Raw genomic sequence first — 27078 nt, forward strand, 5'->3', positions numbered from 1 at the left:
TGTACCACCCTGCAAAGTAGCCATTATCTCACTCTTTTGGATGGAGAAACTGAGGCACAGAGAAGCTAAGTGACTTCCCCACATTCACACAACATATATAAAAAGGCCAAAATGGAACCCAGGTCTCCTGGTCCTCTGCTTTAACCATTTGAACATGCATTGTCATTTCACAAATTACATTAAGTCCCAATCTGTTTTAAAGTAACACTGAGAACTTGATTAAGCCTACCATTGCAACGCTATTTGTTAGCTTAGGTTCAGACTCTATCCTTAATGACTGTGTGAGTAGGGATTGTAGAAAGGTAGTGTGGTTGTTTTTGAGAGCAGGAGACGGAATCTGGACTCGCCTCAGTTGTGTTCCCAAATCTGCTATTGAGTCACTCTGTGAACCAGGATAAGGCAGTCATACCAACATTTGCAAAAACAGTCCACCAATTTTGCATACCTAATTCTTTGAGTATCCAACTTGAGTCCTAGAGCATGAATCTTGGAGGTACTGAGCATCTGCTGTTCTTATTGAGTGCAACTGGGTTTGTGGACCTCTGAAAAAAGCAGGCTCTGGGTGTGAAATCCTAGTCCCACTCAAGTCAATGGGAATTTTATCAGATGGCTGGCCCCAGCCCTTCATGGGCTAGCCCACCCTGTTACAATCCAGCTCACACTTTCTCAGTTGGGGTAGCTCAGCAGTACTAAAAGTAAACAGCAATACAAAAATATACTGTTGTCACTAGACTCAATGGGACTGAATCTGAGGGGGAAAAAAAGATGCTGGGTGTGTGTTTGTTCTTTGCTTAGTTACTTTTTAAACTTTACTCTAACCCAGACTATTCATGTTACTATAAAGATAGTTCCTTTGTTTGTTTATTTTGTTTGTTCAGTGACTTGAGTTATTTAATAGTCAATAAAAGACCTTTATACATTTCTGAACAGCAGTAGCAGCATATGTGGCTAGCGGGAATGCTGTGTATACGATTAGTTTTGTTGCTGGTGCTTGGAGGGATTTTATAATTAGAACAATTTATATTTGTAGCACGTATATAAGTGGTTGTGTTAAACTGATTATTTATGTTACTACTTCAGTCTCCAGAAATACAAGGCTCACTGGGAAGCATTGGCAAGAGACTTCCTTTTCTTTCATGTGAAGACCTTGCCAAGGCCTTCCTCTCCTTTGATATGTGCAAAGTAGACTGCTGCAGCACAGTGCAGTGAAGACCCCTTGGAAGTAGGGGTGGCCAGAAAACAAGAATTCAATTTTGCAAAAAACTTCAAGGTTTTAACAATTGTTTCCATTCCACATCAGGATGTGGAAAAAATGAGAGAGTGCCTTAAAATAGCCAATAGCCCCATGTAAAGTTCCTGTCTGGCTTTACTTAGAAGATTCTGGTAACATAGAATCAAGTCGCCCATCTGATGAAATATATCTTACCTGTGTTCTGAATTAGCTGTTAGTCAGTTTTCTAGGTGAAATTCAAATTGCTGATTAACATCTAACGAGCCTTTCAATGGCCTTGGCTTAAGCTGTCACAGAGGCCACCTCTCCTCTGACACATCACCTGCATCCTGAACACTTCAGTTAACTGCACCAGGGATGAGACTCCCAGCATCCACGGTCAAGGTATTCTTAGTACCAGTAAGAAGAAGAATATCTAGCTGCAAAACATTTTCCTAGCCAGTAAACTAAACTGTTGTGAAACTAAATTTAGGAGCAATGCCAAGAAAAACATTTTTGAACTGATATGAAGTTCCCTTTTGTACTCAGATTATCTCTCTTATAAGAGAGAAATTAATCACGTTGGTTTTGACTGGTGTGAAGATGGAAGTACTGAATTGCTATCCATTTTTGTGCTGTGAGAGCTGCACTGTATTGATGAGGCAATACAGTGAATGGTCTAGAAGATGGAGAGGCTGTTAACAAGTAGTTCAATTTTTCCGTAATTATCTTTTGTTACTTCACACCCAAAACTTAAGGCATATCTAGACTCAAAATGCGACAGCAGTGTGTCAGTTACAGCTATTCCCCTATTCCATTTTGTTTCCCCAGACTCCATTTTGTTTTCTGTTCTCCTGTGGCCGCCCTTCCCTGGCTGTTAAGTTGTTTACCAGGGCCACTGCCCTTCTCAAAGGAAGGGCACCTTAGGTTGTTTAACAAGAGCCATTGCCCTTCTCAAAGGGATGGCCACTTGTGCTGCATGCTAAGTGGGACCACTGCCCTTTTCAAAGGGTTAGTCCTGTTATCACCTCGTTGAACCTGGGCTTGGTGTAGGGTAGGCAATGTCCAGAGCTGCAAGGCCTATTGTGGTTTTAAGATCCTGGGCATGAGTCATAGTCTCATGTGCTCTTGAGTCACCTATTGCACAGGACTATGTCCAGGCATGTCTCTGGGCTTACCTTCAGTTTTTCCTCTGTGCCCTCTCCCCTGTGACAGAGGGAGCCTATCAGGATTACTGGTGGGAAACTGCCCAAGTTTGCCTTTAAAACCAGACATTTTTGAAACACACCTCAGAAAGGTTCCTGCATTGCTGCCTGGTCTGATCAGCCAGGGGTTCTGGGGGGTCCTTTCTCCGCTCTCGTTTTATTTTTGAGCGTACCCCCGTTTTTGAAACCCCCCCCCCCCACGAAAAACGAATTGCTACCTGAGAGATCTCCTGATTATTGAGACTGTACCGAACCCTCCTTGCCTCTTCTGATGTTGCTGCTGCTTCTGCCTTTGCTGCTGCCTTGGGGACTGGTAAGAATCCCTCTGTAAAACTTTCTATACTTTTATTTTATTATTTTAGCTGCTGGCTCTGTTTCCCCAGCACACAGACTCAAGCTAAACCTTGGTCTGTGTCTTAAAACCTCTCTTAAACTACAGGGCTCTTTGCCACTGCTAAGCTCTGCTCCTGTGGGCTTTGCCTTGGGGCTCTCTGCTTTCAGCTGTATCCACCGCTGTAGCTACCATCCCTTGGCTTCCTTTGGAGCTGGGTCCTGGATACATACCACTCTGCCCTCTGTAACCTCCCCATAGCATAAGGTGCACCATAGGTCTTGTTTTTTTTTAATAAGTCATAGTTTGTTAAGATTGTAGAGCTTGTAAGTTTCTGTGATATTTGTTGTGTTGCCTAATTGTTGGTTAAGATAAGTTTAGAAAATCATTGCCTGGTTGTATTCTGTAGCTGCTTGTCATTTTATATAAGTTTGATTAAGTTAGGGGATAGATAAGGTTTTTACTATTTAAATTTGTCTTCCCACTGCCCCAATTGCCCCGCCCCCCCGAGCTCCCCAGTCACTCATTGCAGTCTCTCTGCTGTTTAAACTTGCAGCCTGTCTGCTCTCTGTGTCTCCCTGAGTTTAAATCTCCCTCTGTAGTGCCTCTATCTTTGGTTTCTGCTCCACCACGTGCTCCTCTTCCCCATCCCCTAACCTCATTCCTCTACCACTGCCTTTCTCTCTCTCTCTCTTTTAATCCCTTCCCCCACGTGTTCACCCCGCTCCTACTGCTGCCAAACCTCAATTGTATTACTGAAGTCTAGCATAAAACCCCATTGGTTACCCTTTTTCTCTCTCACACACCTCACATTTATATTTACACCACTGTGACACATTTTTACCTAAAGTTGTTGGTTATTTAACACATTTTACCCATAACTGTTAGTTGGTTATATGCTGCTGTGACACACCCTTTACCTAGAAATTGTTAGCTACCTGTTACATTTATACTTCAGTGTTAGTTGGTTACCAACTGTATTGTACCCCACTGTATTGTACCCCACTGTATTGTACCCCACTATTGAAACCCCCTATACTATACTAAAAGAACTCCCTCCCCAATTGCCTACCTTAACAAACCCCATACCCCTCACTATTAAATTTTCCCTGTTTTTGCATTTTCTTAATAAAGTTTATTTTGCACCCCACCTGTGTGGTAATTGCTCCCCAAGATCCCATATACCTGCAGGCAGGGACACAGTGCAGCTGCACAACTGCAGCCCTTCAGTGAAGACACTGCCTACACCAACAGGAGGAGTTCTCCCATCAGCATAGGTTCTCCTGTGAACCTACGGTGTCTACTCTGGGGGTTAGGTCGATTTAACTGTATTGCTCAGGGGTGTAGATTTTTCACAGTCTTGAGCGCCATAGTCATACCAACCTAATTTCCTAGTGTAGACCAGACCTTAATGTCACCAGAAGGTTTTCGTTATCTGCTAACGGTTGTTTTCATACCTGAGAAACAACGATTTTTAGATTCTGTCCTTGCGCCCGCAGAAGCCATGTCTGCGTGATGTGGTAGTACACGCTACAGGGGTGAAATCTGTAAAGTGCACTAAAGTATTGAGCACCAAGATCTTGCTGGTGAGCACTAAAAGTTCCCTAATGAGCTTTAACATAGTATCGTTTGAAATTGAATACATCCAGCATCTACTTTGAGACATGTCCCTCAGGAGCAGGTTGGGTCAGTTCATGCACTTCTGCTCACAGGCTTACTGGATGAGGATGGCACTGAATAAATTCAGTGTCAGCTTCAAAGATTGTCCCACAGGAGTGGGTTTGGCCATCTCTTGCACCCCTGCATGAGGGAGTCATCTCAGGCTAGTCACTGCCAAGGTTCCCTGGGTCTGTCCAGGTTGACCTAGGAGACCTAGCTATGTGCCTAAACTGGGTCTGGCTCTCTAGCTGTTGGTTCCAGTTTCCAAAGGATCTGGATCCACAGAATTCTGATCCAGCAGCCTAGTATGGATTGGAGCTGCAAACCTGGATCCAGAACAGAACACAGATCCAGAGTTACCCAAAACAAAAAACAAAAAAACCAACTGTGCACTACTGTCTATGGCTTTGGATCTATCTGGATCCACAGGAAGAGCCTGAATCCAGATTCCAAAGTCAAACATAAAGGACAACCAAGCACAGTTGCCAAGAATGGATCCCATTTATTTGGCATCTAGCCAGCATGAGGATTTGACATCTCTGACTGTTCAGTGCTGGCCATATATTGCATATTTTCACATTTATCATGACCTGACAGGGCTTCAGCTTCCTGGAATTGTTAGTCCTCATATAGGACAAAGGCAGCATCCATGAATGCCCTCAAGCTATTGTCATCTAATCATGTTGTATGACTGACAGTGCAGTGAAATGTGTTTTTTAGCAAAGATGTTCCTTCTTTAAGACGTGTTTGGGAGAGCAAAATCGATTTGCTTCTATTCACTCTTGACCTGACATCCAGAGCTGATACTTGTTTGTCAGTTCTGGTGTCTCATAGATCCATAGACTTTAAAGTCAGAAGTGATTATCCTCAGCCCTTCCTGGCAGTTATACTGCTTGCTAAGTCCCACAAGTGGGAATATGCAGAGGCCACTCAATGAAGATAGGAAGAACAAAGAGGAGTCCTTTTGGACCAGGATTCCAAGGTTCATGGATGTTCGGTAGCAGATAGAATACCCCTGGTTGAGGCTTTAGGGATGTGTCTGTGTGGATTTGTTCCTGTGCTTCTTCAGGGAGTTCTTCACCAGCAACAACACACCATACAACAAAAACAATAACTCAGGAACCAAACCCTGCAACAAACCCTGGTGCCAACTCTGTCCTCATATCTATTCAAGGGACACCATCATAGAACTTAACCACATCAGCCACACCATCAGGGTCTCGTTCACCTGCACATCTACTAATGTGATATATGCCATCATGTGCCAGCAGTGCCCCTCTGCCATGTATATTGGCCAAACCGGACAGTCTCTACGCAAAAGAATAAATGGACACAAATCTGACATCAAGAATTATAACATTCAAAAATCAGTAGGAGAACACTTCAGTCTCCCTGGACACTCAATAACAGACGTAAAAGTGGCAATTCTTCAACAAAAAAACGTCAAAAACAGACTCCAACGAGAAACTGCAGAACTGGAATTAATTTGCAAACTGGACACCATCAAATTAGGCCTGAATAAAAACTGGGAGTGGATGGGACACTAGAAAAAGTAATTTTCCCCTGCGGATACTCACCCCTTCTTGTCAACTGTTTGAAATGGGCCACTTTGATTACACTGAACTCATTAGCACTACAAATATGATTTTTTCCCTTCCTTTCTTATCAACTGTTGAGACTAGCCCACTTCTACCTTAATTGAATTGGCTCGTTAGCACTGACCCCCCACTTGGAAAGGCAACTCACATCTTTTCATGTGCTGTGTATTTATACCTCTCTACTGTATTTTCAACTCCATGCATCTGATGAAGTGGGTTTTAGCCCACAAAAGCTTATGCCTGTCAGAGAAAAACTCAGTTCTCGCTTTTTGTTTGGGTGCAGCAAAACAAAAAGCGAGAACTAAGTTTTTCTCCGACAATTTGGGGGCTCGTCCAGGATGGCAATGCCCATGGACCCACAGACGGCTGCTATGGATCATTCCCCTTCGAACCCCATGGCGCCACAATAAAGGTAAGAGACCTTTTGAAATCTCTATTGGAGTGTCGAAGAAGGACTGTCCGTGGGGACGTCTGTCCCTGTTGGACTCACGCCATCTGAACTTATTGACTGTGCAGCAAGATCAAATGCAGAGTGGTATTGGGGAATGGTTTTGCCATCCCAACAAGGTTAGTTTGTAGCAGTACTGGGGAACTGCTTGGTTGGCCAATAAGGTTAATGCACAGTGAAATGCATTAGGTATTGTGGTAGAGCAGAGCTCTGACTTTGCTCCCGTGGGTCCTGCACTTCTAGGCGGTTTATGCTAGCCTCAGTGGCTCACTGTGACCCTCCACGTAGCCCTTCTCTCTCTAGAGCCAGGGTTCCCGTCTACTGAGCCCTTTTCATCATAGGCCAGCAAGGAGATTGGTGAGAGAACTCTCACAGTCTTTGTTTAGCCTCCTGTCCTGACAGTGGCCTGACTTCCCCTCCAGGAGATGTTCCTGTCGGGGTGAGTTGGGGGGGAACCTGGGCCCGCCCTCTACTCTGGGTTCCGGCCCAGGGACCCTAATGGTAACAGCTGTTGGCAGCCAACCTTTCACTACCAGAATTGCTACATTTCCCTGGGCAACTTCCCCACAGATCTCCTGCTTCTCCCTTCTTCACCCTTACCTTAAGGTGCCCTTAATGATGGTTTGAGGGTGTCTTCAGTAACCAGCCCTTCAGCCGCACTTCCTCTCCTCTGGCTTCCTGGCTCTCCTCTGCCTGACTGGAATAAGCCCTTTTTATCGTATCAGCAGGGCCTTAATTAGTCAGGTGGTCACATTAACTTAATGGCCTCACCTGACTCTTTGCAGGTTAATTAGAGTCAGGTGTTCTCATTAGCCAGGAGCAGCCCCTGCTCTGGTCAGTCAGAGAACAGAAAACTGTTAATCCAGTGGCCAGTATATCTGCCTTCTGCTAGTCTGCTGTACCCAACTGGCCTGGGCCTATCACAGTATGCACCGGTGCTGAGGGGTTTTTACCGCCTCAAGAGGGATTGTTATACCGCCTCATGGTATTGGGTCCGAACGTAAAGTACAAATGCATCGTGGTATTTAAAAATAAAGGCCTTGGTGGGTGTGTGTGTACACCAATATAAGTAACTGTTACCAAAAAATGCCCAAAGTACCCTGCGAAGCAAAAGCTCGTAACCAGAACTACTCTAATGCAAGCCCGGTAATTAGTGGATCTTTAGGAGATCCAACCCACGGTGGGCTGACTCGGCCTGGCATCATCCAGCAAGAAAGCTACCTGGGTCTAGGAGCGTGTGAACCCATCTTCCCTCCTCCTTTCCTTTCTGTGTGGGCTACTGACAGTCTGATCATCTGACTGGACGCAATCAAAGTAAGCGGCGCCATCTCCCTAAAACTAGCCGACGCTCTTTGCTGAAGGCAGGTGTAGGAGGGTCGTGACCATCCTCGTTAGCCTCTCCTGTGTAAGTAACCTGTAAAAAAAAAAAAGAAAGAAAAAGCCTTAGTTTATAAGCCGCTAGCGCGGACAGGGCACCCTCCCTGTATGTGAAAGTACACTACTTTCCAGAAGGTTCTGGGAGCTTGCAGTGCAGGCACCTTGATCCCACAAGTGTGAATATAGAGAGGCTGATCTGAAAGAACTCTGGTTATGGATAAGTAACCTTCATTTGTTTTGGGTTTCATAAACGTTTTCTGTGCAAGAAACACCCATTTTCAGATCAGCTCTAGAAAAGATGTGGCCAATTACAACTGTGGGGAAAGAAGTTAAAGCAGAGGGGGGATTCAGCCTAGACCAAATGGAGAGCCACTCTGGCCTGGTTTACACTGGGGGTGAGGGGCTGTCGATGTAAGATACGCAACTTCAGCTACGGAAATATCGTAGCTGAAGTCGAAGTATCTTATTCTGACTTACCTCCCGTCCTCACCGCGCGGGATCAACGTCCATGGCTCCCCGTGTCGACTCCATTACCGCTGCTTGCTCTGGTGGAGTTCCAGAGTCGATGGGAGCACGTTCGGGGGTCGATGTATCGCGTCTAGATAAGACGCAATATATTGATCCCCAAAAAATAGATCACTACTAGTCTGGACATACCCTCAATCTTCAAATGGACTTGCTGCTTTGTAATGTTTGTGGCATGACATGCAATGTTGTTATATTGACTATGGAACAGTATTATCCCCTTTCTATCCCATGTTCCTCCTAGCTATTGGGAAGCAGGGGCAGAGATTCTTTTATTCCCTCGCACCTGTCCACTGCCTTGCTCCTTGCTCTACATGCTGTGATCTGCATTTTGCTCACATTGCCTGAGGCCCATGCAGATCACCAGTCTAGTAGCTACATAGCAAGAGCTGCATGACAAGTCTAGGGCAGAACCTGAATTTAAGGGAGATGAAGATAAAAACTACAATAATAGAGAAAATTACATATCTGGACCCAGAAACTACACTACATTTATTAGTTATAAGCTAAAATTCTTCCAAGATAAACTATATGGTGTATAAATAAGGAGGGAAACTACATGTACTGTGGTTTGGCAAAAGAGTGTAAGTGTACATATAAATCTGTTTCAATTTTTCCATTGTCTTGAATTGCTTTGAATAATTGTATCATCTTTGGGAGACTATTTAAGCTTGAAAATATTAGACCTTGCTTAATGATGGTGTAAATTCATGCCTGAGCACCACTGAATAAAAGCAGGAAAGGTTCATTTTCGTCCTGCTAAATTAATACCTGATTCTCAGTCTCTCTGTATGTGGTTACACTCTGTGGATATGATGGATTTGCGTTCTAGTGCCAAAAATCATGGCAGTGAAGAAACTATATATCAACAAATGAATCAAAATGGAATCTATACTTTCCAAAAGTAGCTGATTTTTTTCCTTACCATTCAGCCTCAAGTCACTAATAGTAAAGTATTGATTAGACAAACAAGATGAGGGGGATATAAAATGTATTTGGATAAAGGACTGATTTAGTTACAGGTAAAACCACAGGTCAGTATGCGATAGACAAAATTTCCTAACTTGGGTGCCTAAGGTTAGGCACTATTTAAATAAGTGGCCTGACTTCAAGAGGTGAGGACCACCTGGTATAACCACTGAAGTCAGGAAAATACTCTGGAGTTACACAGATGAAGCTGGGAGCAGGAATTTGGCCCAATATATTCAGCCACTGTCTGTCAGTCTTGGTGCGTGCAGCTGTATGTTTCTAGTGGAATGCAGAATGAGGAGTTGTGACCTTTTGTAATTGTCTGTCTCGTTCTTGAGCCCACAGCAGGTGCTTTTCAAACCAATGTACCTATATTTGTTTCTGCATCCATATATCCACTCTCATCCTTAGAAAACTGGTTATATTGGTCTTGGTTATGCTTTCATTACCAGCTCAAAAACTTCTTCATTTAATACTACAAACGCTGGCAGGGTCTCTGTTTTCAGTCACCAATATTCCTGGTCCTAATGAGAATCTGCTTGACCTACAATTTCTTTACCACAGGCCATTCTTCTTGTCCAGGTAAGCTTTTTTTTTTTTTTTTTTTTTTTTTTTTATTTACAGCTACCTTCTGAGCTGTTTTCTGCATGCATGCTGCTTGCTGTGATGAGAGATGTCCTCTGGAGCCTTTCAAAATCTCCCAATCTATTGCTAATTTTAAAATTAAATACCACTGTTTTGCTGTGATCATGTGAAAATTCAGTGTGTGCCCTGCCAGTCTGCTACCCCTTAATTCCCTGCAAAATAAATTAACATTGTACTGCAAGGAATTTTTCTCACTTAGCTAGTTTGTGGCTGGGTTCCCTCCTGGGATGATCTGACTAGCCTACAATTTTTAAATGCACTTGCTAGTAATTTCATTGAGGGATTTTGTTCCTTTTCACAGCCAAGAGGGCTCTACTGTTGTTTTTATTTTATGGTGGCAAATGGCACTCAGTGGATATGGTGATTTGCCAATTCTTTTCCCAGGTGCCTTTGCTCTGAAAAGTAAGTTTTGGAACTTGGGTGGCTTCCCTTGCTCATTCTTCCTCCATTTCTTGAGAGTTTTATCGCATTTCTATTTAATTCTCATACCTGAGGAGGTATCTTATCCCCTTCTAACTTAAATAAGAAAAAACAGCCTCTCTTGTCAATTGTTTGGATATGTTTTTCATACTGTCTATTGTTGCATTTATTATCACATTGTTTACTGCAACATTCTTCGAGTTACATATTCTCAAGGAGTCAGAGTCCTTCTCTGCTGGTATCTTTAGAGAAGGGAAAATTACTTGCCTTGTAATTCTCCTCTGAAGATATCATTATGCAAATTTTTTCTCTCACCCACTTCCTCTCAGAGTTAGGGGATTAAAATAATGAGGTTGTGTGTCAGGTGTCTCTCTTTTGGATACTCATTTTTCCATTGCCCATTTTCTTTTCTCGGACCCCTTTTTCATTAAGAAGTGAGGAGAGAAGTGGAAAATTGTTGCATTTTGTATGTAATTAAAAGTATGGGGATCTGTTATCTGCTGCTTTTGAAAGATCCTGGCTTGAATTTTCTGAGGCCTCTGAGATTAGAGCAAGTTTTGTGCTGCAGAGAGTCAAAAACCTTGAACACTAGGAAAGCTTTACACCTGAGGCACAAGACCCATAAGTAAGAATGTTGCCTGATGCTATCTTCAGAGGAGCGGAACTACAAACCAAATAATTTTCCATTCCTGCAGCACGTTGTAGATTTTATTTTTATTAATTTCTAAATCGCAATGTTGTTGGGTAGGCAAACCAGAAAATTATTAATTATGTAACATAACTATGGGTATTCAGGTATGTCATGATAATAAAGAATCTGAAGTGGCAGTAAAGCCACGCATAGTAATTTAGTGTTAGCAGTTTTTATTATTCAGGTTTAGCAACCAATGGAGCAAAAGCAATTCTCGCTTTGCCTCTTTAAGCCTCTAGCCATCCGAAAACAGCAATGAAAGAGACAAGTAACAGCAAAGGGCAATTGAGTAGAAAGCCAGCTAGTGAAATGCAGACATCAAGAGCAACAAGGTATAATTTTATTTTAAACAGATCCCTTCCTTCCTTGACTGGAGATGTGCTTCTGTCTCTTCCAAGTACCAGTTTTGGAGTTCTAGGCTGTGCCCCACTGATACAGATTTAGAATTTTCACCTAATTCTGTTGAAAATGTAGCTCTGTAAACAATTTGCCCCAAGAGATTCTTCCCATGAAAAGAGGTTCTCTACTTTAAATAGATTTCAAGCTCAGCAGACACATTTTTTCTGGTTTAATTTAGAATGCAGATAACATTTTAAGAAGTTATGCTTTGTTCCTTCTCTACCAATATAAATGCTCCGCTCCACTTTTAGCTCCATATCTTTATTCTCCTATTTATCTCCCTGGTTCTCACCTCTCAGATGTATTCCCTTTTGCCTTGTCTCTTCTCATCAGGAGCTGCAGAAGCTCCCTAAAAGTGGGGGACCACTGGCACCCAAACCGGGGCCCTGCCTCCCACTCACTCTACCTCTTCCCCAAGGCCTCACCCTCCTGCTCACTCCTTTCCATCCCCTCCTCTCCCATCACTTGCCCTTGCAGCTGGTAAAAAGTGAAGGGCCCCCAGCCCTCCTGTTCCAGCGCCCCTGCTTCTTCTATCTCAACCTTCACTTACTGTGCCACTATAATAAACAGCTGCTGGTGTATTTTTCACATGCGTTCAAAACTTCTGCCAGCACCTTACTTCCCAGAAATTTTTCTCAAACAATTTTTTCCCCATGGGCCACTGTCCCACCTTCAACCCTCCTTGTTTTTAGAAAAATCTTGAGAAAAGTCCTATTCTCACATATTCAGCCACCTCTCCCAAAATAACTTCAGTGATTTGTTCCCCCCACCCATTCCCAGTACTGGAACTTCCCTGTGATGGGAGGGGGCAGGGTGTAATGAGTGCTTTTTTTTTTTTTTTTTTAACTTCTAACCCTGGTACTTTCAATCTCCTTGTCCATCTTGAGGCCAATGCTGTGTTTTGTACCATCTATGACTTAAATCCTCCTGGACAGCTTGACACAGTTGCTATAGTCTTGTTGCCTTGCTGCCCTCATTACTATTTGTATTACCAGAGAACTTAGGAGCCCTAGTCATGGACCACAACCCTATTTTGCTAGGCTCTGTGCATACACAGATCAAGATGGTCCTTGCCCCGTAGAAGTTACAATCAAAGCATAAGACAAGAGACAACAGATGGGTACAGACAGACTGACAAGGAAGTACAAGAAACAATGATACAGTATTGGCAAGGATGGTAGGCAGTCGTCTCAGCACACCAGCAGCCTACCCAGTGTCAAGATTTTTATAGGAATCATAGCAAAGGAGAATTTTAAGGAGGATAATCACGTGTTTGTGAGGTGTTTGGGGAGCTCTTCCCAACCCTAAAGATCTGCATCGGAGAAAGCACAAAGGTGCTTGTTTGAAAATTCAGCAAGTGGGTGATGGAAGCTTCCACCACAGGCCAATCAGAGGCAGGAGTTCATATCTCAGTACTGAGTGAAAAATGATGTGTGTGTGTATAGGGGGGAAGGTTACGAAGAGCCTTGAAAGTGAAGTCGCACAGCTTATGTTTGGTATGATAGAGAGGGAGAAGCTGGTGAAGGGATTCAGTGAGAAGGAGGACATGGTCAAAGGGACAGGTTAGGAAAATGGTCTTCGAAGAAGCATTCTAAATGGTTATGAGTGAGGTAAGATTGCATTTGTCAAGGCCAGAAAAAGGGTGCTTGTAGTACTTGAGATGATGAGAGCCTGGATTAGCATTTAAACTGTGTGGATGGATAGGAAAGGCCATATCTTACAGATGTTATGCAGAAAGAATCTACAAGACTTAGACATAGCCTTGAAATGAGGACCTGGAGAGAGTTCCAAGTGAAAGACCATGTCCCAGTTATGGGCCTTAGTGACAGGCAAGATGGTGGTGGTGTCCACAGTAATCAGGAAGAAGGTGTGGAGGAGAGTTTGGGAGGAAAGACCAAAAGCTCTGTTTTAGCCACGTTGAGCTTGTGCTGGCAGCTAGACATGAGGAGATGTCAGATGGGCCAAGACTTTAGTTTGGACAGACGGAGACAGGTCTGAAGAAGAGATGCAGATTTATGTGTTGTCAGCAGAAAGCTAGTAGCTGAATTTGTTTGTGGATGAGGTTACTTGAGTTAAGGTATGGAGGAAGAAGAGAAGAAAACCAAGGACAGAGCCCCATGGAATCACCACAAAAAATTTGGAAAGGGAATGAGGAGGATCCTCTGAAAGATGCATCAAAGGAGTGATTATATATATAGGGTAGAATCAGAAGAAAACAGAGTCACAGAAGTCAAGGGAGGACAAGATTTCAAGAAGAGTATGGTTGATGGTGTTGAATGTGGCTCACGGGTCAAGGAGGATGAGGATGAAGTACTGGTTCTGAGCTTTATTTATGAAGAGGTCATTAGAGACTTTGCCAGAGCTGCTCAGTTGAGTGCAAGGGGTGGAAGCTAGATTGGGTCTAGGATGGAATTGGCGGAGAGGAATTCCAGACTGATTATAGACCAGGAGTTGGCAACCTTTCAGAAGTGGTGTGCCGAGTCTTCATTTATTCACTTTAATTTAAGGTTTCGCATGCCAGTAATACATTTTAACCTTTTTAGAAGGCCTTTTTCTGTAAGTCTATAATATGTAACTAAACTATTGTTGTATGTAAAGTAAATAAGGCTTCAGAATGCTTAAGAAGCTTCATTTAAAATTAAATTAAAACGCAGAGCCCCCTGGACCGGTGGCCAGGACCCAGGCAGTGTAAGTGCGCTGAAAATCAACTTGTGTGCCGCCTTCGGCACCATGCCATAGGTTGCCTATTCCTGTTATAGACAGTGCACTCAATAAGCTTAGAGATGAAAGGGGGATGGGGCAGTAGTTGGAGAGGAAAGTGGGGTCAAGGGTGGGTTTTTTAAGACGGAGAAGACTAAAGAATGTTTCCATTGTGAAGGGAATGAGCCAGCAGAGAGTGAGAGATTGAGGAGATGGGTTGGGATGGGGTCACTGACACAAGTGGAGGCATTAGAACAGAAGAGCAGACAAGAAACGTCTATGTCTGTGACAGGGATGGAGGAGATAGTTGTAGAAGAGGAAAGGCAACTTGATGGGAAGGGAATGGTCATGTGATATTTTGTTAATTTTGCTCTTGAAAGAGATCAGCAAGATCCTGTGCACAGAGAGAAGTCGAGGCAGAAGATCGGGAGGGCTTCAGGGCTGAGTCAAAGGTGGCGAAAAGGCAGGTAGAATTCAATTAAGTTGGAGACGGTCACGGGCTTTCCACCAGAGACACTCCACAGAGTGAGGGACAGGAGCAGGGGAAGTGAATATTGCAGGTTAGCCAGGCTGGGGGTTGGTGGAAGGGATGAGAGAGAGGCAAAAGAGTCAGTGGTGGAGAGGAATGACATCTGGAGAAAATCAACAACCACATCAATGGAAGAAAGAAGAGAGCACAGGGAGGAGAATGCGCAGAGCAAATGAGAGGTCATCTATGCTGACAGACTGGAAGTCATGGAAGTGTGACATGAGAGGGTAAGTTGGGGGTGATGGGTGACGCTGAAAGAGACTAGGTGGTTATGTATGCAGTGTTGTTGTAGCTGTGTTGGTCCCAGGATATTAGAGAAACAAGGTGGGTGAGGTAGTATCTTTTATTGGGCCAACTTATGTTGATAAGAGAGACAAGCTTTCAAGCTACACAGAGCTCTTCTTCACTTGTGGTCAGAAGAAAAGTTCTGTGTAAGCCCAAAAGCTTGCTTTCTCACCAACAGAAGTTGGTTGAATAAAAGATATTACCTTACCGTGTCTCTCCAACAAGGTGGTTATGGTCAGAGAGGAGAAGTGCAACAACTCATTGATCTGAGAGAGAGCAGCATTTGGTGAAGATCAAGTAAAGCAAATAGCTGTTTTGAGGAGTGAGAAAGTTGATCCAGGACTGCAGATCAGATAAAGAGCTGATATTTAAAGCTGTCTGGACAGCCTTACACAGTTGCTGTAATCTTGGTGGTGGTGGTGGTTATTATTTGTATTATTGTAGTGCCTTTCCTGGTCCATGGTCCATGACTTCAGTGTTTGTACAGCACCTAGCACAAAACAAAGATAGTCCCTGTCCCAAAGAACTTAGTTCTCATTTTACATCTACTTATTTAATCTTTCCCTGTTGTGTGATTGTCAATGTGTGTTCGCCTTGTCCGCATTGTTATTCACTAAGTTCCAGTCCTTCACTGCTCCTTTTGAATTCAGCCTTTGGAATTACTTTTGTGTATAGATGTTGGTCCCGGACATCCACTTTGTCCCTTTCTGCCTGCATCAGCTACATCATCTCTTAGCTCCCCCCAATAACGTCCTTCAGGGAATATATCCAAACGTGAAATCCTGTTAGCAAGAGGGGGGCACCTTCAACTATTTTTAGATTCAGTCTGTGCTCTTCTCCATATTTATCTATGTCAATCTTATGCTGCTTTATTCTTTTTCCCACATGGCCCAATTTCGTTTTCTCTCTTTTTTTGTTAATTTTTTTTCACCTCGATGAAATAATGGCGGGTGCTGATGCTGCTCCTCCTTGGCAGATTTGGAAATTAAAAGGACTGTTCAGAGCATCAATAAAGGGAATATAAAGCAAACTGTTCAATAATATTTCTTTGATTATAGTAATTTATGGAACATTAGTTGCCATAACAACAAAATAAGGTCTTAGTTTGTCAGTATTTTTCTTTACAAGGTGAATATAGTGTCCATGAAAAAAACTACATGGACATACATTGTGAATAAAGTCCTCTTTTGTAGCCATAGAAGTCCTAGAACCCAGGCAGTGGCAGTGCAAAGAAATGTATAACTGGGGTGTATAACTTCTGTGCTTTAAAAAAAGGACTTTCTTCCCAAGAAAGGTTACTGGTGCACAACTCTTTGCATTTCTCCCCTAAAATACAATGCCTAAAGCTGAACCTAGTCCTGAGAGGAAATCTACAGAATCAGTCAAACCGTAGCCCTTCTGCAGAGACCGCTAATCACTGTGCCAGTTGTGACTGGTGGTTGATTTTATTTATTTAACTGTGTGGATGTTTGTCCAATAGATACTGGACTTACAACACCAACTCATTTTTCATAGCCCACTGAACAGCCTTCAGCTGGCAATGACTATTCATCAGAGTGAGACTGAACCAATGACCTGATGAAGATGGAAAGCATTGTATCCAGTTGCAAATACCCTGACCCACTTTGTAGACCCATATAAGGTCATATCCAACTCCCAAGGAAGTAAATGGGAATCCTTCAATGGACTGTAAAGAGAGTTGGATCTTGCCTGTACTATGTAATTACTTTTAACCAGGTTTCTCTTATTTTCTGATTAATTTTTCTTCTTTAGACAAAATAATTATGTAAAACCCAGTAGAGTCAGTGCATCCTTGACATTTACCATTTGTACTTTTAACTCTAAATTCTAATTGTAGAAATCTTATTCCATTAAAAAAAAATTGTCTGTGCAGCCAGTATACTACAGGGTTTCAATTTCCTGGTGATTTCTTTTTAAACTGCACAGCTGGTTGTAACTAGGGACTAATACAACATGTTCTCAATTTCTGACCCTTTATGTTGGGAATTTTCCACTGTGAAATTGCATTAAATCTGGATGCAACTGATGAGCACAATGTTTTCTACTTCTGTACAAGGTTAAACGAATGAAATAAAATAGATGGAAAAGAAAACAAAGTAAAATAAGTTTGCTTTCTCATGCAATGACAGGGTGCGTAGTGAGGTCAGGGATTCAGTGCTAACTCAGCCATCATTCAGGCAGTGTGGTAAAGATTGAAACTACTGAACTTTCATAAATCAAATTGGAAATTATATCCTGTCTTGAGGTCTTTTCTCTCATGCTCACATAGCACATATATACCGTAAGGCTATATTAATAGTTACATCCATAATTACAAATGGTAAACAAAAATTACGTTTATGAAATATTTTTCTTTGTAAATATCTTGATCTCCAGAGTGTCATCTGTAATATTTTTCTTACCTGTATATTCTTCAGGTTTCTGTACACCTGATGGTATTCGTTTTTACCTTATTTACATAGTCAATGGGAAAAAATATATGTTCTGTTAGCATCACTAGAAAAGGGGAAGGTTATTTGCTGAGCATCAGGACAAATTTGTTCACATGAGAGACAATGGAGTCTGTTCCAAATGTCAAACTAAGAAGGCAACTAAGGTTAAAAACTGAGGTTTTATGCTATCCACTCACCTTTCAATTACTATGTCTTTCCAGTGTTACTCTAGAAACTCTGAAAGTAGTAATAATTGTAAAAGTGTGGCAAATGAACAGATAATACCAGCTGTTGTACTGTTTGTGAGTCCTGTTACATCTGGTTGCTATTTGGATTTCACTCCTGAGATGCAATGAGTCCTTTTCAGCTTTATTTTCAGTTCAGATGGGTTATTTGACCTTTACCTTTGCTCCACCATATTTGGCTTGAAAACAAAGCTTTAAAAAATGTTAAAGAATATGTTTTGTTAGGTCATAGGAGCATATACAAAATGGCAGTCAGCAGATTTCAGGACTCTCTAGATCCCTGCAGTCTGACAGCATTTTACTTACTTACTTGTACCTCTGACACAGGAAGTAAATGAGGGCACATGAGGGTGTAGTCTCCTGCCTTAATTTTCTTATTCAGAAGGAGCTTTGTGCAATTGAAAAACTGATAAACTGTTGTTCAGGCAGAGAATTCAGTGACCTCAAACTTGCTGTATGTTGTTTTTTAGTTCGAATGAACAACTGCACTGTGCCAAAATAGTTTGCATCCTTCATTTTGAACTGCAGACTAACAGGCTTGCTACCCAGGGTCCTGAAAGGTAGCAATCTTATCCTATACTAAGGGCTAGCTCCAGCTGGCAAATCCCTGTCATCTTAAGCAGTAATACTAATAATAGTAATATTTAACAGGAACACTTATTCATAGATCTCAGATAACTTCACAAATATGAGTAAGGACAGGACCGGCGCTAAGTGTTTTAGCACCCTAGGCGCATGGCAATTTCGCCGCCCTGGTCCCGCGGCTCCGGTGGAGCTGCCGCACTCGTGCCTGTGGAGGGTCCGCTGGTCCGCAGCTCCGGTGGAGCTGCTGCAGTGGTGCCTGCAGGAGGTCCACCGGAGCCGCGGGAGCAGCCGACCGTCCGCAGGCACGACTGTGGCAGCTCCACCGGAGCTGCCTGCCACCCCCTCCAGCAAAATGCTGCCCACCAATAATCCTGGCGCCCTAGGCGATTGCCTAGGCCGCTTAAATGGAAGCACCGGCCCTGAGTAAGGATCATCATCCCTAATTTACAAATAGAGGTAAATGAATCATTAAGATTGTATACATACTAGGCTTTTAAAAAAAAGTTCCCACCATTGTTGTTACTGGTGTATCTCCATTGGTGGTAAGTAATGATGGAAATGCTAGTACAGACAGTGCTCTCAGAAGGTGCTGGTGTTTAAATCACAGAGTCCTCTAAATCTGCTTAGATCAGGTCAATACAACATAGTAACACTAGTAGCCACTGGTGCCTTGTTTGTGTTAGTGCTATCAGCATTACTACCACCAATGCAGCTGCACTTGTGGGAAATTTTTCATACCTGGTACAGATAAGATCAGATAAGCTGAAGCTATGAGGTGAGCATATGGCAGAGTTGGTAATAGAATACAGGTTGCATGGTGCTCAATCCCGTAGATTACGACTGGCCCTTTTAATGTGTCCATTTTAAATAAATTCAGTGACTTCAGTACAATTTTGTTTGACATTTAGTTAAAGAATGTTTCTGACAGGCAACTGATTTTTGTTGGCTCCTTGGGTTTTTGCATAAGAGGCTTCTCTATATATACTGTAATTAGGTGAACCCTCAACAATGTTATTAAAACTGTTAAAAAAATTATATAGTACATAGTTTGAGAAAAGAGTGTCTCTACATCTGGGTATAGTGCTTAGATTATATAATCCACAAATACAAAGTTTGTTTTTAAAGTCATATGATACATAGAATACATAATCAGCAATAACCCAAATTTAGGTGAATAGATTTAACAATACAGTTTAGATATTAGAATCCGAATACTCAGGTACATAACTCATGAAAAGTTGTACAGAGATTTGGTTCTGGAAAGCAAAATATAACAATGCGTGGAGATTGTCCCTCAGTAATTGAGAATTAGGTAGGTTGTCCATTTAGAAATTACAATCCATGAGGAAAGTACTTTAGTTACTTTCCTGACTGTGCGTCTCATCATGCTAAAATTAATATTTTTTTCTTAGCAACAAACTGGAAGCTGTTCCCACTTAGTTTTATAACCTTTCAGTCAGCTGCAAAAAAATTATATAACCAACTGTATAGTGAAAAATATTTCCACGTTGAAGCTGTGCAGAGCAAGAGCCTTATTTTAAAAGTCATCCTTGAGAACCAATACAGTGCATCTAAACAGAATATTTTACTTATACCAGTCATGACATTATCAAGTATGAACACAGGGATTGCAACACTGAAACACTGTAATTTCTGATGTGGACAACCACACAGCAAGTCACTGACATTATAAGGATTTAGATTGAAAACCCCCAGAACATAAGCTCAAATCCTAAATCATCTCTGCAGAAGTCAAGGCACAGAGGCCTGAAGTCACTGCTAATAGTTGGATGTATAGGACTTCTAGTTTGATGAATTCTCTGAATCTTTAAAATCTTTGTTTAAAAAGATTCAAGAGGGGAGATCCTGCTTTGAAAGCACTCCATGTACTCCTGAGAAGCCATGATATGAGCCCTTGGTGAAGCAGGCTTGCTAGCATTGCTAAATCTATGATCTCAGATTCCCACTAGACCAACATCTGTAGGACATGCCATCAGGAATTTCTTGCAGAACTCCATCTTATATAACCCACCTACCAGCTCCATGCAGCTCCCACGGTCCCCTCCCTGGCACTGGCATCATGGCTAGATCATCCTGTTGCCCTCTGCTCACAAGAAGCGGCTTCCCTGCTTCTAACTGGCCGCATATGACCACAGTACAGCAGTAACATATGGGCTTTATGTTCTAAGTTGTAGTTTCTCCATGGAACATGCTATGTAGCATAGCTGTTCCCCTCCACCTCCTTCCTTTTGGCTGCATAGTGGTTCTGCATCATTAGCTATTTACCTTAAATAGTCCTAGGAGCTACAGGCAAATTCCATAATTGCAGGTGTTCTTCTCCTATGTGCAGCCCTCCTGATTTGCCTAGTCCATTTCTGTGAGAGTTTGGTTTATCTGTTTTCCTGTGATCCACGTAAGGATGGGCATATATGTGTTGTAGAAGTGTTTTGTGTTTTCTGAGTTCCATTTTTATCAAGATCGCTTTATGCGCCATACTCCTTCTAATGTAGATAAATAAATACATGTCAGAAAAGTTATGAAAGATTTTGGATACCGCCATCCCTGTCTTTTCCCAGCTAACGCTATTTTTCCTTGTTAGTCTCTATTATGTGAGATGGTAAAAACCTCACTCTTATGAATAATCAGATATAAATTAACTAACAGGTGAAAATTCACCTTGTACTAAAAAAAAAAAAAAAGAAAGCAGCCATGGAATTTAATTTTATTTGCTGTTAAATTATACTGGAGTATGGGTTATATTGATGTGAAACTAAATTAATTTCAGCAGTACTCCGTAGTCTCAGCTAAATGTCAGTAACTTTTTTTGGAACTATGTAAATGAACATTGAAAAAGGCTTGTTTGCTTGCTTGCTCCTTTAAAATATTCATTAAATTGTGATAGGAAGTCTAAAGTCCTCTAAAGCAGGGCAATATTTTTAAAAAGCTAGAGTTCAAATGTATATGACCATCAATATATTGCAGTGATGGAAAAGAAGAAAAAACAGAATGTGTTTTCTTTGTTGGTTTTAGTTTTGTGCAGCTTTTGTACTCTATCAATTAAATATTGGAAACAAATAACATTTCAGTTTTAAGTATCAGAGGGGTAGCCGTGTTAGTCTGGATCTGTAAAAGCAGCAAAGAATCCTGTGGCACCTTATAAACTAACAGACATTTTGGAGCATGAGCTTTCGTGGGTGAATACCCACTTCGTCAGATGCATGTAGACTACATGCATCTGACGAAGTGGGTATTCACCCACGAAAGCTCATGCTCCAAAATGTCTGTTAGTCTATAAGGTGCTACAGGATTCTTTGCTGCCATTTCAGTTTTAAAAAAGATGATGGAACTGGGATGACACATCAGTATTGACCACTATCACCTGTGTGAGTGGATGAGGAATATTAAGAACCCTGGGCCTGATGATGATGGTGGATAGCCATGCCTTCCTGTATTTCTTTGTTGCATCTCTGGGTTCCCTACTGGCGATTTACATTGTTGGCATTTGTTTTGATGGGTGTTCTAGCCATGTAATCACTCTCTCCAGCAGTTTATGAAGCACGAATTGTGGAAGGCTTGAAGTATCAAAGCTTTTGCTGCCATGTCCATTGGAAATTTTGCTTGCTGATTTTCAGTTAACAGTACAATAGGGCCTTTCATCAAGAATTAAAGCAAACCCCAAGAACATGCTTCTCTCTCATATAAAAGCTGGTTTGTTCAGTGATGTTTTAATGTTTATCTGCTATTTTTTCATTGTTAGTTTTTGCTGGAGTAATTTTATTTATATTGATAAATCATTGTACTAAAAATAATCATTTTCTGGTGTGTTTATAAATGTCATAGGCATCTGAAATAGGTAAATACTATTCAGTAATTCAAGGATATTCTCTTTACACAGAGCCGTTTGTCTGGAAGTATTCTGTAAAATATATCTTGCCTAAAACAGAACTTGCTAGTACATGAGTATTTGTCATATTGTCCAGAGATGAAAACACAATAGGTGTCTAGAAGAGAGGCGTATATCCTTGCCAGCTATAGTGAAATAGTGCAGAAAGGAAAGTAGGGAAGGGATTATCAACAATTGTCATGCAGACAGTATGTTTTGTAGTTAGGATGATTTACAAGGTATCAGTTTGGGTTTTTTTTCTGACCTCCAATTTCAAGAGACTAAGGAGTTTAGGGAAAAGGAACAGAAATGCAGGAACAGAAACAACAGATACACCTCCAAAATGTTTACCATCATTGTTCCCTCTGATACTCCACAATAACATGCTTGTATTATTTATTTCTAACGACTCCTGGTTCTTTGTTTTCAATAACAGCATGAAAGTTAAAGTATGTTCAGATGGGGGGGGTTAATGGTAAATTGCACCACTAGCATGCAGGTGAGGCACCTGTCCCGTTTTCAGTTTGCATTGTGTGAACACACGATGGCAGTTTGCTGTGAAGTGAGAATGCTGTGCATTCTCAGGGGTATCCTGTGGTCCTTTGCTTTGCGGCTGAACAGAGTGCAGCATGAGATTTTTTTGCTGTGAATTGTAGGATGCAAAGGGGAAGCCAGGTAGGTTCAAACTATTTAAAAAAAATGTTTCTGCTGTTTCCCCTGCTTCCTTTTGTGTAGGCTAGCGCCATTTGTGAATTGCTGCATGCCAGCATGTACCCAGAAATGCACTGCACTGTCATGGTAACTAGCACGAATATGCAGTGGCTCCTTCACTGTATTACAGCATTCAAAACTGAATACATTTGGCACTAGACCTTGCCCGCTGCACCACTGAACAGATGGTGCTGGGTGCAGGGGAATATTCAACAGCAGCAGCAGGAGAACCCTACAAAGCTGTTGCAGCAGGACGAGGACACTGAACTGTTGGAACTAAAGGACCGGTTCCTGACTCAGCTACACAGCGTTCAGAACTGTTTCTAGGCCCAGCAAACCAGCATGGATAGGTGGGGGAGGATTGTTTTGCAGACTTGGGGTGACCAGCAGTAGTGAGAGAATTTCAGAATGGGGGAGGGCCATCTTTTCTTAAGATTTGTGCAGAACTGGCCCTGGAGCTGCCGCTCTAGTGGAGATAAGGTACTGTTTAGCTGGGTTGTAAAGCTGGGTAACGCTAAGTCGATTATTGATGGCTTTGCATGCATAGGGTGCCCAAACTGTATAGAGGCAATTGATGGCACCCAGGTGCCTATCATTCCCCCCCCCCACACACACACACACACTCCGTAGGATCACAGCAGAGAATTTATAAATAGAAAGGGGTGTTTCTCCATCCTTCTCCAAAGACTGGTGGTCCACCCTGGGAGGCTTACAGACATAAATGTTGGATGGTCTGGCAGGGTCCGCAATGCAAAGATCTTTTGGAACTCAGTTTTATTTAAATTAATGGAGAAAGGACTGTTTGCCCCAGTGCCCACTGTGGACATTAATGGTGTAGAGGATGGTCCAGTACTCTGGGAGACCCCACTTATCCTCTGGTGCCCTGATTAATGAATTGATTCACAGGCTGCTTGGACAGAAGGAAGGAACATTTTAACTATCACCTGAGTAGCTGCAGAATGGAAGTCGAGTGTTCTTTGAGCTGTTTGAAAGGCAAATGGTGCTGCTTATGCAATCATTTGGAAGCAACAGAAAAAAACATCCCGACAATTATAGCTGCAGTCTGTGCTCTGCCCAATATCTGTGAGACTAAAGGAGAAAGCCTTAACGATGGGTGGGAGCGTAGGGCACAGAGGCTTGGTGGTTTGAGCAGCCAGCAACGTGCCCCATAGAGAACTCTCACACCCTGCGGAATATTGTTTGGATTCCTATTGTTTATATTTTGAGTCTCTATCTTGAACATGCTAATCTGTGGAGGGAAAGATGGGGGTAGATAGTGAGCAGTGCAGTATTGCTTATGGATGGTAGAAGTGGGAAATTATATATTTTTGTAAAACTGTATGATTATTTTAGCTGTATTTAAAGGATTTTATATTACATGCAGTGATGACTCATAATAGACTAAAATGGATTATAAATGGTTTTTATTATGAAACAGTAACAAAACCCAGAAATAAGGTTTGAATGAACTGATGGATAACTAACAATTGCTTTTTGTTTGAAAATACATTTTCCAAAACAATCTGACTAAGCAACAAAAAGCAAACCTTTAAATAAATAGTGCAAACCAAACTGAAAGTGCAACAGTGCAAAAATGGATTATATAATATTTACCTAGCTCACAGCTAGGTTGTGGGGTTCATGACTGTAAACTGTTGTTCATTTTTATTTATTTTGCAGGCTGTTTTTATAAACTCAAATTCTTGTTTTATTTCTGTGACTCTTCAGTGTTTTGGAGCATTTACACCATCTTGTCCAGGTGCAAGTGTGATCCATAAGCAATAAGCATTAATGTAATGACAATTTTGAAGTTATCTTTTGTTACAAAACTTCATATTTTCATATAGATAACTCGTCTGGTCCTCCAGGTCACACAATGATTTCAATTTGACTTTATATCTGTCTTTTGCCTTCCTCAAACTAATACAAGATACAATGTGTATATAAAACTTTATACATAAAATCAAGTTAATCAGATGGAAAATATGAAATAATGGCTTGATTAAACTTGGCCTTTTTTCATTTTAATTTCTACTGAATGGACAAATGAGCCCCAATACCTGGGTATCCTTATTTATTTGATACAACAACCAACATACTACATCCTTCAAATCTCTTATTTACTAACAGTGACCTTAGCCACTCTGCTCTTGTCTTGTCATCGAATATACAGTGCAACATATCCTCAAGTTCGCCCTTACCACTATCTTAAATCATACTTCATACCCTGATAGCTCCCTGCAGAGGATGTACAACCTATTTACATCTAATGCTGAGGGTTGGCATGGCCAGATGTACAAAAGCTCCCAATTTGACACCTGTTCTTTCCGTAAAGGCACCCAGAGGGTTATACTTCTACCAGATTTATTTTATGAATGCAGGTTTTTTTAAGTAGTAGCTGCCATTCAGTAAGGCTGTTACTAGGCTGTTGTGCTGAGAGAACTTTTCTCTATTACTTTCCTTGACCAGCAGGAGAAGACAGCTATCAGGCCTAAAATGGGAACCGATTTCCCCCTATCCCACCTTCTCTCTGCCTTTCTTAATTTGGAGCACATTCTCCTGCTAGTGAATTTTATCAGATCTGAGCAACAGACACCTTATTTTTTAACAGCGATTTTACTCATCATCCAATGAGAGAAATATACAAGCTATGTCCTGGAAGAAGTTTCTGTTTCCAAGCAGGTTTATGATATAGAGTCATTTTAAACATGTCTAAACGACAAAGCAGATGAGAGATGCTAGGCTGGGATTACAGGGTCATTCTCCCAGTACATCAGAGTTAAAATCTGATAGACTAAAAATATTGTTAGACAAAATGGACTGTCACATTTGATCAATCCCATTAAATAGATTGTCATCAAAGTACTAGATGTTTCAGTCAGATACATGTGTTGCTACTGTTCCCTATGGCTGCTGAGTACAGATAACAAGGGAGGAAACTGCAGTGTAACTAGTGGCGATGTTTATTTCATTGTCTTGCCTCTTTTTCTCCCCCTTCTTTTTCAGGTACTACCTGTTTGATTGCATTGCTGTCAGATAAAGAACTTACAGTGGCCAATGTTGGTGATTCACGGGGAGTCCTATGTGATAAGGATGGAAATGCTATCCCTTTGTCACATGATCACAAACCCTATCAACTGAAGGAGAGAAAGAGGATTAAAAGAGCTGGTAAGATTATAAACTTGTCAGTTCAAATAAGGCATTCTTTAATGATTTATTCTGTAGATAATAGACAATTATTTTTTTCATGTATGTATGCTCCTGAAAGTTTGCCAAGTTGACATCCTGGAGAATGACATTTCTGTGGTATAGAATATTGAGCACTTATATAGCACTTCTCAGCCATAGATCTCAAAGTGCACATGGGGAAACAGAGGCTGAGTCAGCAATTTGTCCAGGATTCGTTAGCAAGGCAGTGGCAAAGCTGGCAATAGCTCCCAAGTCTCCTGATACTATCCAATGCACCCGGTTGCTTACTTCCACAGATAGGTTAATCAGTGGCAGCAGCAGTGCAAGCTTCTCCATACAACACCAACAACTTTTGCAGCAAGAGACCACCTCTAGGAATGAGGGCAGTTGAGTCTGCATAACCTGTTTGAACCTTACTACCTCTGCTGAAGCTGCTATCAAGGATGTCAGCTGGAATTGAGGTTTCAGAACATAACACTTGTGTGATAATAACTTGAGTTCTGAACCACAGTCATGAAGGGCTTAGGAAGATGTTTCATATTTAGTGAGTGGTATATATTCTTTTAGGGCAGATATGTAGCTTGAAGCCAAGAATTAAAGACTAAGCAATTGGACATTTGTATGGACAACAAAAATATCCAGTTACATTAGTTAATCATAGAATTGGATCGTAGACTGGATGGGTACTTGATATGTTTTCTAGTCCAGTCCCCTGCACTCAAGGCAGGACTAAATATTAAATGCTAACAAAGAGTATTGGAATAGAGGTAAAACCACATGCTTCAGAGTTTAAACCAATCTAACTATTAGGATTAGAATGAGATCTTCATAGGGTCAGACTGTCTCACCTCTGCTTATTGCTGGGTTTCTCCCAGTCCCATGCTCCGGGTGTCCCTGAACCTCTGACAGCTAGAAGTTGTGACTGGACAGCAGGGGATGGATCACTTAGTAATTACCCTGTTCAGTTCATTCCCTCTGAAACATCTGGCACTGGCCACTGTCAGAAGACAGGATACTGGGC

At 41.7% G+C, this 27078-nt stretch overlaps 1 protein-coding gene across 2 annotated transcripts in view; it reads left to right on the forward strand.

Moving 5' to 3' along the window:
• The window catches only part of PPM1L (protein phosphatase, Mg2+/Mn2+ dependent 1L), a 182872-nt gene that overhangs the window by 143941 nt on the left and 11853 nt on the right, over positions 1–27078 (forward strand). For both annotated transcript variants that reach the window (XM_030574900.1, XM_030574901.1), the window contains exon 3: positions 25875–26036. In XM_030574900.1, coding sequence (XP_030430760.1) covers positions 25875–26036 — 162 coding nt within the window. The remainder of the gene's footprint in view (positions 1–25874; positions 26037–27078) is intronic.

This window comes from Gopherus evgoodei, chromosome 9 (assembly GCF_007399415.2).
Source record: "Gopherus evgoodei ecotype Sinaloan lineage chromosome 9, rGopEvg1_v1.p, whole genome shotgun sequence".
Taxonomy (NCBI): domain Eukaryota; kingdom Metazoa; phylum Chordata; order Testudines; family Testudinidae; genus Gopherus; species Gopherus evgoodei.